Source organism: Desmodus rotundus, chromosome 6, assembly GCF_022682495.2.
Source record: "Desmodus rotundus isolate HL8 chromosome 6, HLdesRot8A.1, whole genome shotgun sequence".
NCBI classification, from domain to species: Eukaryota; Metazoa; Chordata; class Mammalia; order Chiroptera; family Phyllostomidae; genus Desmodus; species Desmodus rotundus.
In genome coordinates, this window is record NC_071392.1 from 78,739,053 (window position 1) to 78,751,087 (window position 12,035).

The 12,035-nt window shown below is 41.9% G+C and overlaps 1 protein-coding gene across 4 annotated transcripts in view; it reads left to right on the forward strand.

Moving 5' to 3' along the window:
• EXOC4 (exocyst complex component 4) overlaps nucleotides 1-12,035 on the forward strand; it is a 672,527-nt gene that overhangs the window by 26,473 nt on the left and 634,019 nt on the right. For all 4 annotated transcript variants that reach the window (XM_045191093.3, XM_045191095.3, XM_045191096.3 and 1 more), the window contains exons 2-3: nucleotides 258-447; nucleotides 10,099-10,293. In XM_045191093.3, the coding sequence (XP_045047028.2) occupies nucleotides 258-447; nucleotides 10,099-10,293 (385 nt within the window). The remainder of the gene's footprint in view (nucleotides 1-257; nucleotides 448-10,098; nucleotides 10,294-12,035) is intronic.

The window sequence follows — 12,035 nt, forward strand, 5'->3', positions numbered from 1 at the left end:
CATATTGACTAGCTGGCCTTCTCCTTTTTTATTTCTTTCGATGACAGTTTACATTCAGTATTGTTTTGTACTAGATTCGGTGTACATCACAGTGGTTAGACAACCATATACTCTGCAAACTGTTCCCCTGATATTTCCGGTACCCACCGGGACCATATGTAGTCATTACAACATTATTCACTATATTCCCTATGCTGTACTTTTTGCCTCTTTGCTTTAAGTTTGACTCAGTCTGATACATTCCCCGTCTTTATCAGGACTCTGTCTACCAGCGATGATGTTGAAGACAGAGAAAATGAGAAGGGTCGCCTGGAAGAGGCCTATGAGAAATGCGACCGTGACCTGGATGAATTGATTGTGCAGCACTACACAGAGTTGACGACAGCTATTCGCACGTACCAGAGCATCACAGAGCGCATCACCAACTCCCGAAATAAAATAAAGCAGGTAAAGCCTCCTGTCCTCCGTTGCTCACAGCACCCTCCCGCTCACCTGGGCGGTACTGCTGGGAGAGAGGCGCTGTGCAGCGGCCCAGGACCTTACCTAGCGATGCCTGAGGATGCTTTCAGGAGTCAGGAAATGCGGACGCTGGAAAGCCTGAGCGTCACAGAGGGCACCCAGGGTTTCCTGCTGCTTCCTCCGTGTCTTATCCTTGGCTCCTGTCATCACTTCCCACTGTGACGTGACACAGGCGATGGCCACAGCTTGGGGAAGACGGAAAGGAATCCTACCCAAAAGGGAGAGCTGTTCTAAGAGTCTAGGTCCTCTTGCTATCTGAGGCTCCCGCCCTGGCGTGTCCGATGTACGTAACGTGCTCATGTCTCTGCTTTGTCTCTCTGCGTGTGCGTATTGCTGTAGCAGTTGAAAAATATTTTTGTTTTCTGAAATTTGGCCTTTGAGTGTGCCACCTCATTTGAAGTTGGTTGTGATTTCACCACAGGCATTGCACATTTTTTGTAATTTTTGTGAAGAAAATCTAACTTATCAGTTATTTAAACATCAAATGAAATACGGATACCAAAATTCTTGAATATAATTCTTAAGAGTGACAAGCATGAATTAGTTTTCATTTTATGATTGTCTTTTCATGTTTTAGAGTTGTTTCTTTCCTGTTTCTTTCATTTTTTCCCTCCCTTCTGTTTTCTTCCCATTGTTTTTTCTTCCTTCTGCCCCATCCGCTTCCTTCCTCCACCTCTCCTTCCACCTCCTTCCTTTGGTGGTAGCTACATGAGATGCACTTGGGGGTTTCTGGGTACCATGTCTTTAGTGTCTAAACGTTAAGGGATAAACTGAGAAGGAAACACTGCGTACCGTAACATTATAGTTATGTGGTTCTTGGGTATGGATTTTGAGGGTCACTCTTTTAATACCTCTTAGTACTACTCATTGGTAAATGATAATTCCTACCACTTACTAAGCACAATTCCTTGCCAGGCATGGTTATGTCTGTTCCTAATTCAACAAACCTAGAATTTTAACTCTGGTCTCTCTGACTCTAAAGCTGGTTTTCAGACATTTTTAAAGCAATAACCTTCCCCATCCCCTTTTTATTAAAATTAGATATTTGGCAGAACCCCAGCATGCCGAAGTAAGGGAGGTCATGCTCTCTGCTCGCTTTACGTGAGCGGTGAGTGGTCTGGGGCTCACACTCAGGCTCACCTGTGGCAGTCAGTGGCTGCCTCTGAAGCATCTCCGTGGGTGGAGGGCTGCGTGGACCACCTGAAATGCACTGCCCCGTGCCTTCTGATTGGCGTGTGGGTTCCCTGGACTCTACCTGCCCAATAACACCTGCTTGCGGCAGTCTCACTTGTTTTCTTCCCTGTCTTGTAGACCTTACGTCATCAGGACTTTGTAAGCAGCTACACAGATGATTCTTCTAAGACAGCTGTTGATCTGTTCAGCCTCTAAAATTACAGTCGCCGCACCAGTGAGCTCTGGACCTTTTTTGAAGCAGTGTGCTGACCTCTTTATATTTTAAAATTAACTGGGCGTTTTTGACAGGAATGTTATAATTCTTGACCTTTACAAGTGGTGAGTTCATCCTATGGATTTATCTGTGAAACTGGGTAAAATTATACATCATTTGCTCTAGATTTAAAGTAAACTGTAGTCCATTTTGACCCAATGGACTAAGCCCAAGAGGGGTCAGAAAATGAGTGTATAGAGCTGCTGACCTTCTGGGTTCGCCTTGGGTAACCACAGCAAGGGTGGAGGACCTTTTGGTATTTGTGTTTTCAGATTAGTTTTCCTGACTGAGGGGACTTGTCCTGACCTCAGAGGGAGGTTTCTGCCTGACTCCTTATTGCTCTGAGTTGAGAGCATCTTTGCCCACAGACTGTTTGCCGGTATTGAAAAGGAGCGTCTCGTCTTGGTTAGTTCACATTTGTTTTAGTAGCCACAGTTTTTTTGGCTTCCTTATTTTTAAGTATGGTGGAATTTTGAGCAAAAGGAAACCAAAGCAGAAAACTTTGGGTTTATGTATATCAGTTTTCAAGAAAAAAGTTACATAATTCTGTGTTAGGAATTAGCTTCAATACTAGGAAGAGAAAGAAAGGACCAATAAAGCCCTTTTCAAAAAAGCCTTTAATAGTTAATACATGGGAGAAGAAAAAGTGAATTTATTTTCATTGTATAATTTGACAATTTTGTCCTTTGAAAGGCCATTTCTTATCAACTTCAAAAACACTGATGTGTCCTTGCCAATCTTTCCCTGTCATTTTTGTTTTTTAATTGCACTTCGAGTTATATACAAAATATAGGTATGCGTATTTTCAAAGTAGAAATGGGAGTGATTCAGTAATCACTGACTACCATTTTTTCAGAACCAAGTAAGGTGTTGAGAATATGTACATATGGGTAGAAATTTATTTTCCTGTTTTCTGCCAAAAGAATGTAATGGGGGTTCAATAAATATCTGCGGAGTGCCAGCTATGTGCCTGGTTCTGTTTTAGACGCTGGGCTGTAACAGTGGAAAGCGCCAGCTCTGTCCTCAGGGAGCTCCCGTGCTAATGGGAGGGGACAGATCAAGAAACAGACATGATATTTAACAACATCGATTTAGTCTCTGTATTAAGTGTCTGTTTTGTGCTGAGCATTACTCTAGGCTCTGGGGTATAGAAGTGAATAAAACAAAAATTCTCTCCTGGAGTTTGCATTCAGTCAGGGCGGAAGACTATACATTAATAAGTAAAGTATGCTATTACAGATGTTAAGAAGTGATGTGCCAAAAAAAAAAAAAAAAAAAGGCAAGGGAGAAGAGGGAGTTGCTGTTTTAAACAGGTTGGTGGGAGAGAGCTTCCCTGGGGTTGCACGTGAGCCAGCACTTGGAGCAGGTGAGAGAGTCAGGAACGCATCTCAGGAGGAAGGAAGAACAGATGCAGAAGTTTCCCGAAGCAGGGACATGACTGGAATTTTGGGGAAGCAGCAAGAAGCCAGTGGGGCTGCAGAGAGAGGACAGCTGGGGGGAGTTCTGGTGGGGTGGGCCAGGTCATGTGGGGTCTTGATCACCGAGAGGATGCTGATTTTAACTCTGAGTATGCTGTGAAACCGTTGTAAGGCTTTCAGCGTAGAGGTGACACGATGTGACTAGCATTCTGAAAAGGCCACTGTAGCTATTACACTGAGGATGAATGTTAGTGGGAACCCAGGCAGATGAAAATGTTCACATTCATGCCTGGTTACTGTTAAAAGCTGGGGAACACAGAACATTTACGTTTCCCATTTTGACAGTAGTTTCACCTCTGGGTTTATGTTATATTGGTAGAATCTACGTCCTAGAGGATAACTTGAGCTAACAGATTTGACTATCTTCCCGGATGGTCCAAATTTATTTTTATGTCAGGTCCTTTTAGAATTTTTTTTCTAGGTTAAAAAAAATTGCAAATAAAATATCATGTACTATTGATCAGGTCAAGTAATGTAGATACTAAGCAAATACTTGGGCACTCCCATTACTGTTGAATATATTGTGAAAGGTCAAAATGAGATGTTACTATATTAGAAAATGTCAGCATCCGTAGGTTCTGTCGGTTTCTCACATGGTGACCGTTGTAGCAGCAGCAGCAACAACATGGACAATATGGTAGATTCCGGCTGAGGACTGAGACTGTGGGGGATGCTTGTTGGTATTTGGGTGTCTCCTCCACGTTGTACTAGGCGGACGAGGTGATGTCAGATTCCTTTAAAGATGCTCGCTGGGCCATCTAATGTCTGTCGTAGGGGCAGGTCGGCCGACGGAAACACAGCGACCTGTGCACAGATGCTTCATGTTTCACCCCAAGTCTGGATGCCTTCTTGGTGCTAGATCAAGCTCTTAACTCATTTTTCTTGCCTGTAATTGGAAATAAGTATGCAAGGTTATTCGAGTGAGGTTGTTAGGACTTAATCATCGAGTAATGCAACAGTCATTCACTGACATTTAACTGAAATAATTTTGTGACTTTTATATGAAAGTATACATTGAAAGGTAGAATTAGACTGAGGAATAACCGTAATTAATATTTAGAAAGTCACAGTAGAACAACATGGGTTTGTTAGGAAGTTATTTACAACCCTAAGTATAAGGCATAAACCCCTAGCTGCTTGTATGAGAAAGGAAAAAACCCCCTAGAAATGGACACGCTCGACAGGGGGCAGTAGTGAGTCTCGCAGTGTAAGATCTAGGCGGCAGCCTGCAGTGCCTTAGTGCCCTGACAGCTAGTATTTCCACTTAGCTGAGCGTGTCTGTGTGTTACATCCAGGCTCCGCAACTGAGGAGCCAGGTATTGCCCTTGGCAAGGGTGGAATGGAGCCTCTCGGAGAATTTAAGACCCTAGAATGGTAGCTAAAAAAATCTAAGGGAACAAAAGCATTGGAATAAGTTTGGGGGTAACTTAAAAATTATCTATAGTTAGAAAGGGCTTTTAAGGAGAATAGTGAGCAATGTTTCTGAAGTTCATTCTTTCTGCAAACTTTCTGTAAGATTCTGGAAAGAAAATGGATTGACACATCAGGGAAATACCCATGAAAGTAATTTTTTTTTTTACTATAAAAAAAGAAAATATCATATTTTGTGCTTTTAGAATAACTTGTTTTAATTTTCATTTACCATCCCATATACACGGGGAGCTTTTAGGAGGTTCCCGGTTTGCATTTTCAGTGAGGTGCGTGCACATCTGTTGTACTCACTGCAGATAATATGCACACACAAAGGTGTCTCCCCCTTTATTCCTGATCCACATTTGCTGCTTTTCTGATTTTAGGTCTTGAAAGTTACGGCTTTTCACCACCTCCCCTGCGCCTGCACCCATCAGCGCCTCTCACAGATGTCTCTGTTGCTCCCCTCACAGTTGCCACCCGTGCTGCCCGGAGGTCCAGTAGCTCCCCTCCTCTCTGTAGCTTGGGACAGAGTCTCAGGGTTGCCGGAGTCTCAGTTGCTCTGCCGTCTGTATCATCTCCCATATCTACTCACAGTCGCCTCCTGGGCCCTGGTTTCCTCCTTTTCTATTTCTCTCATGGTCTCTAATTAGAATGACTTGCAGTTCTTGTCTTTGAGAACTGAAATTCTTGCTATTGCTGAGCAGGTGATCAGGAGCAATTGTGAAGTTACTCGAATTCTCAGGAAGCAGAGGAACCTGTGTTTGCAGAGGAGCTTCTGTGCTTGGGTCTGATGTCATGATTCGAACAGCGTGGCTCTTCGTGGGTTTATTTAAGGAGGAAGCCAAGTAACATAATTTTTAAATTTTAATTGTCCTGATAAATAGATTGAAATTAAAATGCTGACAACACATTCATAAAAGTGAAACAGGCATTTGAGATAAATGTATAATTTGTTACCTTTCTCACATTTAGATGTTGTTATTCATTGATGGACATAGCTCTGTTTCTCCCCTCTCTGTTTAAAAATGCCATATTAATGAGCTATAATTCATATTCAGTATATACATATTACAGATTTTACTTATTCTTATAGAGAGAGGAAGGGAGGGAGAAAGAGAAGGAGAGAAACATCAGTGTGTGAGAGAGAAACACCGATGGGCTGCCTGTTGCACGTGCCCTGCCGGGAATCCAGCGGGGACCTTTTGCTTTGCAGGACATCTCCCAGCCAACTGAGCCACACCGGTCAGAGCTAAAATGCCCTGTTTTCAGAGGACAGTTCAGTGAGTTTCGGCAGGTGTACGCACCCTCGAGTGTGTTACGGTCACTCCTGTTCTCATGCCTCTTTGCAGTCAGTACCACCCCCATCCTGTTTAAGTACCTGCTGATTTGAAAAGATCGCTGTGAATTTTTGCCTTTCTAGAAGTTCGCATAGTATGTATCTTTTTGCACCTAGCTTCTTTTGCTCAGCATGATTTTTTTTTTGAGATTCTTCATATTTCTTCCCTTTCATTGCTGACTGGTATTGCCCCTATTCCCCAACGTTTAACATTTCTTCATAACTGACTTTGTAATAAAAAACCTGAAACCTCAGGGCGGTTTAGTATCAAAGTTCTCATAGTTTCTTATGTTTGCAGCTTTGGTTAACGAACTCAGTATAGGGAATAATTTTGGTGATGTTCATTTTCCACACAGCCTGATGCCATCTGTCCCCCTCCCCCAGCGCTGCTTTCCTTTTCGTTTTTCCTTCCTGTAGTAGGCAAAAGAAGCGAGCTGATTACATTGTGTATATCCTAGTGTGAAATGCTGTAATGGTCTTTTTCCAATCAGAAAGGAGTTTGCCAAGATTTATTGACACCCTGTAAGTTTCTCTTGATCAAGAGCCTAGTAGTTGGGGGTTGTGTGACATAAACTTTACTTTTAACTGTTTCCATAGTAACAGTTGCACACAGAGGGAAAAGCTGAGATTTATAGAACGAAGATGATATGAGTAGAATATCAGAAATCAATTCTAACAGATTTTAACTAAGATTTCAAATGCAATGGCTTTAATATCTAGAGTTCTTAACTCAGAGACCAAGAACTCCAAGAGGATCTGGGAATGGCCTTAAAAATCAAATAAAATCACAAATGGATAAAACCCAGCACTCCTACTTCTTCCTACCCTAGTCTCGATTCCAGCACTTCAGACGCATGGACTTTTAGTTTTGGGGTTTTTTTCCTCCAGATCTTTCTGTGTTTCTAAGTACTGGTAATATATTCCTACTCTTTTTCCTGATTTTTCTATTTTAGACACTGCACACGAACTTCCAGCTATGGAAGATGAGGATATAGTCCCCCCTCCCACTCTTTCCCCTACCCCTCCACATCTTCTTTCCTCATCCTCTCTATATAGTTGTTTCCTTGTTTTTGGTTAAATAGTGCCTTCTCTGTTATAACTACATAAATGCTTATATCTAGGCCATCCAGCATGCTATTTTTGCCTGTGTAATTTTGTTGTTGTTTTTCTTGGAGTCAGTGGTTGAATAATCCTGTTGCCTTTCATCTGCATTGGTTTACCCCCATCTCCCTTCCCTGAATCCCAGGTTTCGTCTCTTTTTCTCCTGTGTTGATGGAGCACATTCTTCAGTAGCTTGGTGGGATGTGGTGTATTTAAGGTCTATCGTTTTGCGAGCGTGCATGTGTGATAAGCATTCTGATTCACAGTCGTTTGTATGGGTCCTCTCCGCCCCCCCCCCCCCCCCCCCGCCCCACCCTTTGGAAGCTTGTGCAAGATTATCCCTTTACCCCTTGTGCTGTTACATGTCACACTAATGAGCCCTGGCTTGGGTCTTGTTTTTGCTTCATTGTCTTGAGCACTTGGTGTGCCTGTCCAATCTGAGACCTCATTCTTTTGTTCTTTTATTATTTTATTGCTACTTTTCTCCACTTCATTTTTTTCCCCTCATTTTTCCGTCCTTGGAACTCCTATTTGGCAAATATTGGATTTTTTAGATCTTCTCATTTTCCTAATCTTTTTACCTACATCTTGTTTTTTTATTTTTACTCTTTTGATATTTATTCAAGGATCTCTTTTAATCTTTGTATTGGGTCTTTTTTCTACCATATTTTTAATTTTGAAGAGTTGTTTTTCATTCTCTATTCTTTGCTGTGATATCTTCCTATTTTTCCTAAGGATATTCATTATTAATTTTTTTATACGCTGTTTCCTGCATAGTTTGTTTCCCTCATCCTCCCAGTATGTTTTTCTTTTTCTTTGTTTTGATTCCTATCTTTCCATATTACAGGCTTTCCTTGGCTAGCTATTTTTTTCTGGAATGGCTACTAGTTTTTATTTCATTTTTCATGCCTAAGGTAAAAAGCATAGGCAGTAAGTTTCATTCGTCAATAAAAAGCAGTTAGCAGAGTTTGAAAGCATTTGACTGAAAGCAAACTGTTTAGAGAAAATAGACATTTATGTAAAATTATAAAATGCCTATAATAAGAATAAGTACATTTCAAGGACAGTGCAACCTAATTTTAATTTCTAGAGCCAGTTAAAGCCTTAAGAAATTGAAGTGTAGATTGAAAAATGCAAAAATATATAAACATTCTATGAAAGATGGTCATTCTTTTCCTGAGGTACTGAAGCTATGAAATGTAAGGTGATGGGAAGGTGGAGGGGAGGGAACACTTTTCAAGGGCATTTCCTTTCTTACACCGCTTCCTTCCTCCTTCAGAGTCTCAGGGACAGGTGCTCAGAGAAGCCAGGATGGAGCCGCCAATCCGTGAACCAAACCTCCGTCCCACTGTTGTATTATTTGCAATCTGTTGCAACCACATACTTAGGGGGTTTCTGGAAGAGTTCTTTATTCAGCCTGTCAGCAAGCTCTGTACTGGCATGTTTCCTCCTGCCTGTACCACTGCCGTAGAGACCTGACCCCCAATCTCACATTCCATCCCTTGTAGTGAAAAGGGACCGACCCCCAGCATTGTATTTCCCGATACCCCTTTCCATTGGAAGGGTCAAATAATTCTTCAGGAACCTTCAGCGGTTCTGCTCCAGAGTCACAGGTGTAGCCATTGGGGAATTCATAATGAACAGTTGGCATCTGTGTGACTACTTGTTCATCATAAGTTGGATCTGATGCTTGAAGTACTGAAGCTTCAAATCCTGGGTAACACAGGCACACATATAATTGTGTCAGAACCTTGTAATCTGCGGCAACTTCTCTTTTCCAGTTTGCTGGAGTTCCTTCACCTACGGGTCCTTCTGATGCCATCATACACGAAGGGATCAGTTCTATATTCGTTTCCAGGAAGAGTTCTTTGCTTTGCGTAGCAGCGAAGCCTCCATGCCTTGCTGGAGGACATGGCTGCCACCCATTGTCTTTCCAGCTTGCAGTTTTGTTGCCCTCTGTCATTTGCTATTCCCTCTTCTCTGTTTCCTTTCTTGGTGGGATTGCAGGAAGGTGAGGTATACAGGTAATTAGGGTCATCTTCAACAGATTTTCAAAGGGATCTTTGATCCCCAAAACGTTTTCTAAGAGATTACAAATGTCATTATTCAGGGCATTTTGTAAAAAAACTTACATTGGAGAGTTACATAGAAGTATGATTTAGGTATTGTCCTAAAGTTGTGGGAATAGATGAGGTGCTTTCTCAAGAAACCTTCTAATGTTAGTGTTCTATCCTGATATTTTTCCATGTTTCTTGGAAAAGTTTTGAAATTTTGCTTCACAATTACCAGAAGTATAGTGTCATTATGTGCGACACCCCACCCAATCTTGTAGAAGACAGATTTTCAATTATCAGAACATTGTAGACTTTGTAGGGTGATGGCAGTGGCCTGTACATTGAAGGTTTGGATTATGCAGGTGTGTGCATTTGCTGAAACTCATCAGATGGTACATTGGAGATCTCTTCACACATACATTTCACCTCAAACCAAAACCAAAACCATAAACAAAGTGTGTGCTTTATATCCTAAGGAATTTTTTTCTAGGTGCACTCAAAGGTAGGTTAGGAGTAGTTTTCTCATTTTGTAGGAGAGAAAATACAGACAGAGAGAGGCGAGATGTGCCCAAGTAAGTCAGTGTCACAATCAGAATTAGAATTTTGCAAGTGGACTGACCAAGGGGAATAAGTGGATGTGTGAACGAGGAACTGTTACTTACAGTAGCACCAGTGAAGAACCCTAACCAGGTATGGGTTCCAGCTGGCAAGACTTTGGACTGACCCAAGACTGCATCTGTTTAATTCTAGGTCAAAGAAAACCTGCTTTCATGCAAGATGCTGTTGCACTGCAAACGGGATGAGCTTCGGAAGTTGTGGATTGAAGGGATTGAGCACAAGCACGTCCTGAACCTGCTGGATGAAATTGAGAACATCAAGCAAGTGCCTCAAAAGCTGGAACAGTGCATGGCCAGCAAGCACTATCTCAGTGCCACCGACATGCTGGTAAGGGAAGAGCCTGCGCTAATGGCCATTACTGCTAAGACAGCGTGGCACTCCCTTTGTCCTCTCTGAATTGGGTAATTCATGTAGCGCATCACAAACTGCCCCCTTGGGATCCACGAGGCTTTGCAGGGGAAGCCTGGCTGGTTCTCTTCCTAATGCCAGTGTTTGAAATGGTAGGTGACTGTTATTTATGTATTGTCTGCCTTTGGAACAATGGTAAGAAATATAATGGTAAGAAATCAGGACTTTAATCATGTTGGGATAGTAATAGCTTCAGAGGAAGATATTGAACGAATCCTATTTTAAAGAATGAAATCTTCATGAAAGAGAACTTGAGGAGATTTATAAACTTGATGTTCCACAAATTCTGTGAAGGAACTTTTATGTTAGGGCTTTATTTTTTCCTTTACATTGATAAGAAAGAAAATAATTTTGGAAGTAACTTTGTCAAGCAAGAATACTTCACAGGCTGCCTTTAGCCTCTCTCTATCTTAGGCCATTCTGCCACTTTTTGAGTTAGAAATGAAAATTCAGAGAAGCTGGCAACTGGTGGGTGCATGTGGCTGAGCATCAAGGAAATGAGTAAAAAATGAAAACGCACAGCCTGCTGTCTAACAGCTCTCAGTTCCCCAGGGACTGTGGCCCTCGGGGGGGGCTGCCGTGTCTGCCTCCTCCCTCCACGCAGACGCCCGACGCCTGCCTCATTCAGGCTTGTCTGGGGGCGACAGCAGCTCTCAGCAGTAGATGGACTGTGTTTGGATGTTCTTTCCCGCAGTGGGTGAAAGCCCCCTACCTTTGTTTCACCAAATCGGGTTGGCTGTAACACTGGAAAAATCAGTGAGAGGAACTGGTGGGAGAAACAGGTTAAATGCTCTAAGCGGTTCTCATTCATTCAGAGATTTAAGAAGAATTTTGCTGTCAGTCTTTCACAAGAATCTTTTAAGGAAATCGGGTAACCTAGAGGTGAGATGTGCCCTGATACTCTATTCTAAACGTGGCTGTTTGATCGGCTTGAATAGTCAATTCCCATGGTGGAGGGAGGTCAGTAGTTAGGTCTGCTTGTGGGACTGGCGAAAGAATTGGCTGTTTTCAGTATCTTGTTCATAGTGACATCTTACTTAATTATGACTATAGGGTCTTCAGCAACAACAAAAATAGTCGCCTTTTAGCTTTACTCTTGGTTTTATGCATTAGGATACATATATGTGCTAAATTATCAAGATTCAGCAATCAGAAGAGATAAGCTTATGTAATACTTTTAGCATATGTACATCTATTCGAATCACTACTTTTGGTAGTGGGCCTGCTTTTAAATAAGTACTGTATATTAAAAATAGGTTGTAAGAATTTATTTCTGTGTTAATTATGTTCTTTTAGGATTTCAGATTGTTGTTTTATAGTTTTATTACTTAAGGGCTAATGTATTTGCATAAGAACTAATCAATCATGAATACTCTTTTTTTTCACTTATTCTCTTAAGAATCTCATTATGTTATATATGTCTCTAAGTTCTTGGTTGCAAGTGACAGAAATTCAGCTCCAGCTAACTTAGCTGGAAGAATTGCTTTCCCGAAGTAGCCAGTCTGCACAGAGGACAGCGCACACATGGGTGCTGCCTCTCTGTTCTTTCGTGTGTCTTCATTGTTCTGCTGTAGCTGTTTCTTCCACTCAGGGTGGGGTTTGGGTGTTTGGAGAGAAGAAGGAATGTAGGCTGTAGCCCGCGGCTCTTCAGCTTTACAGAG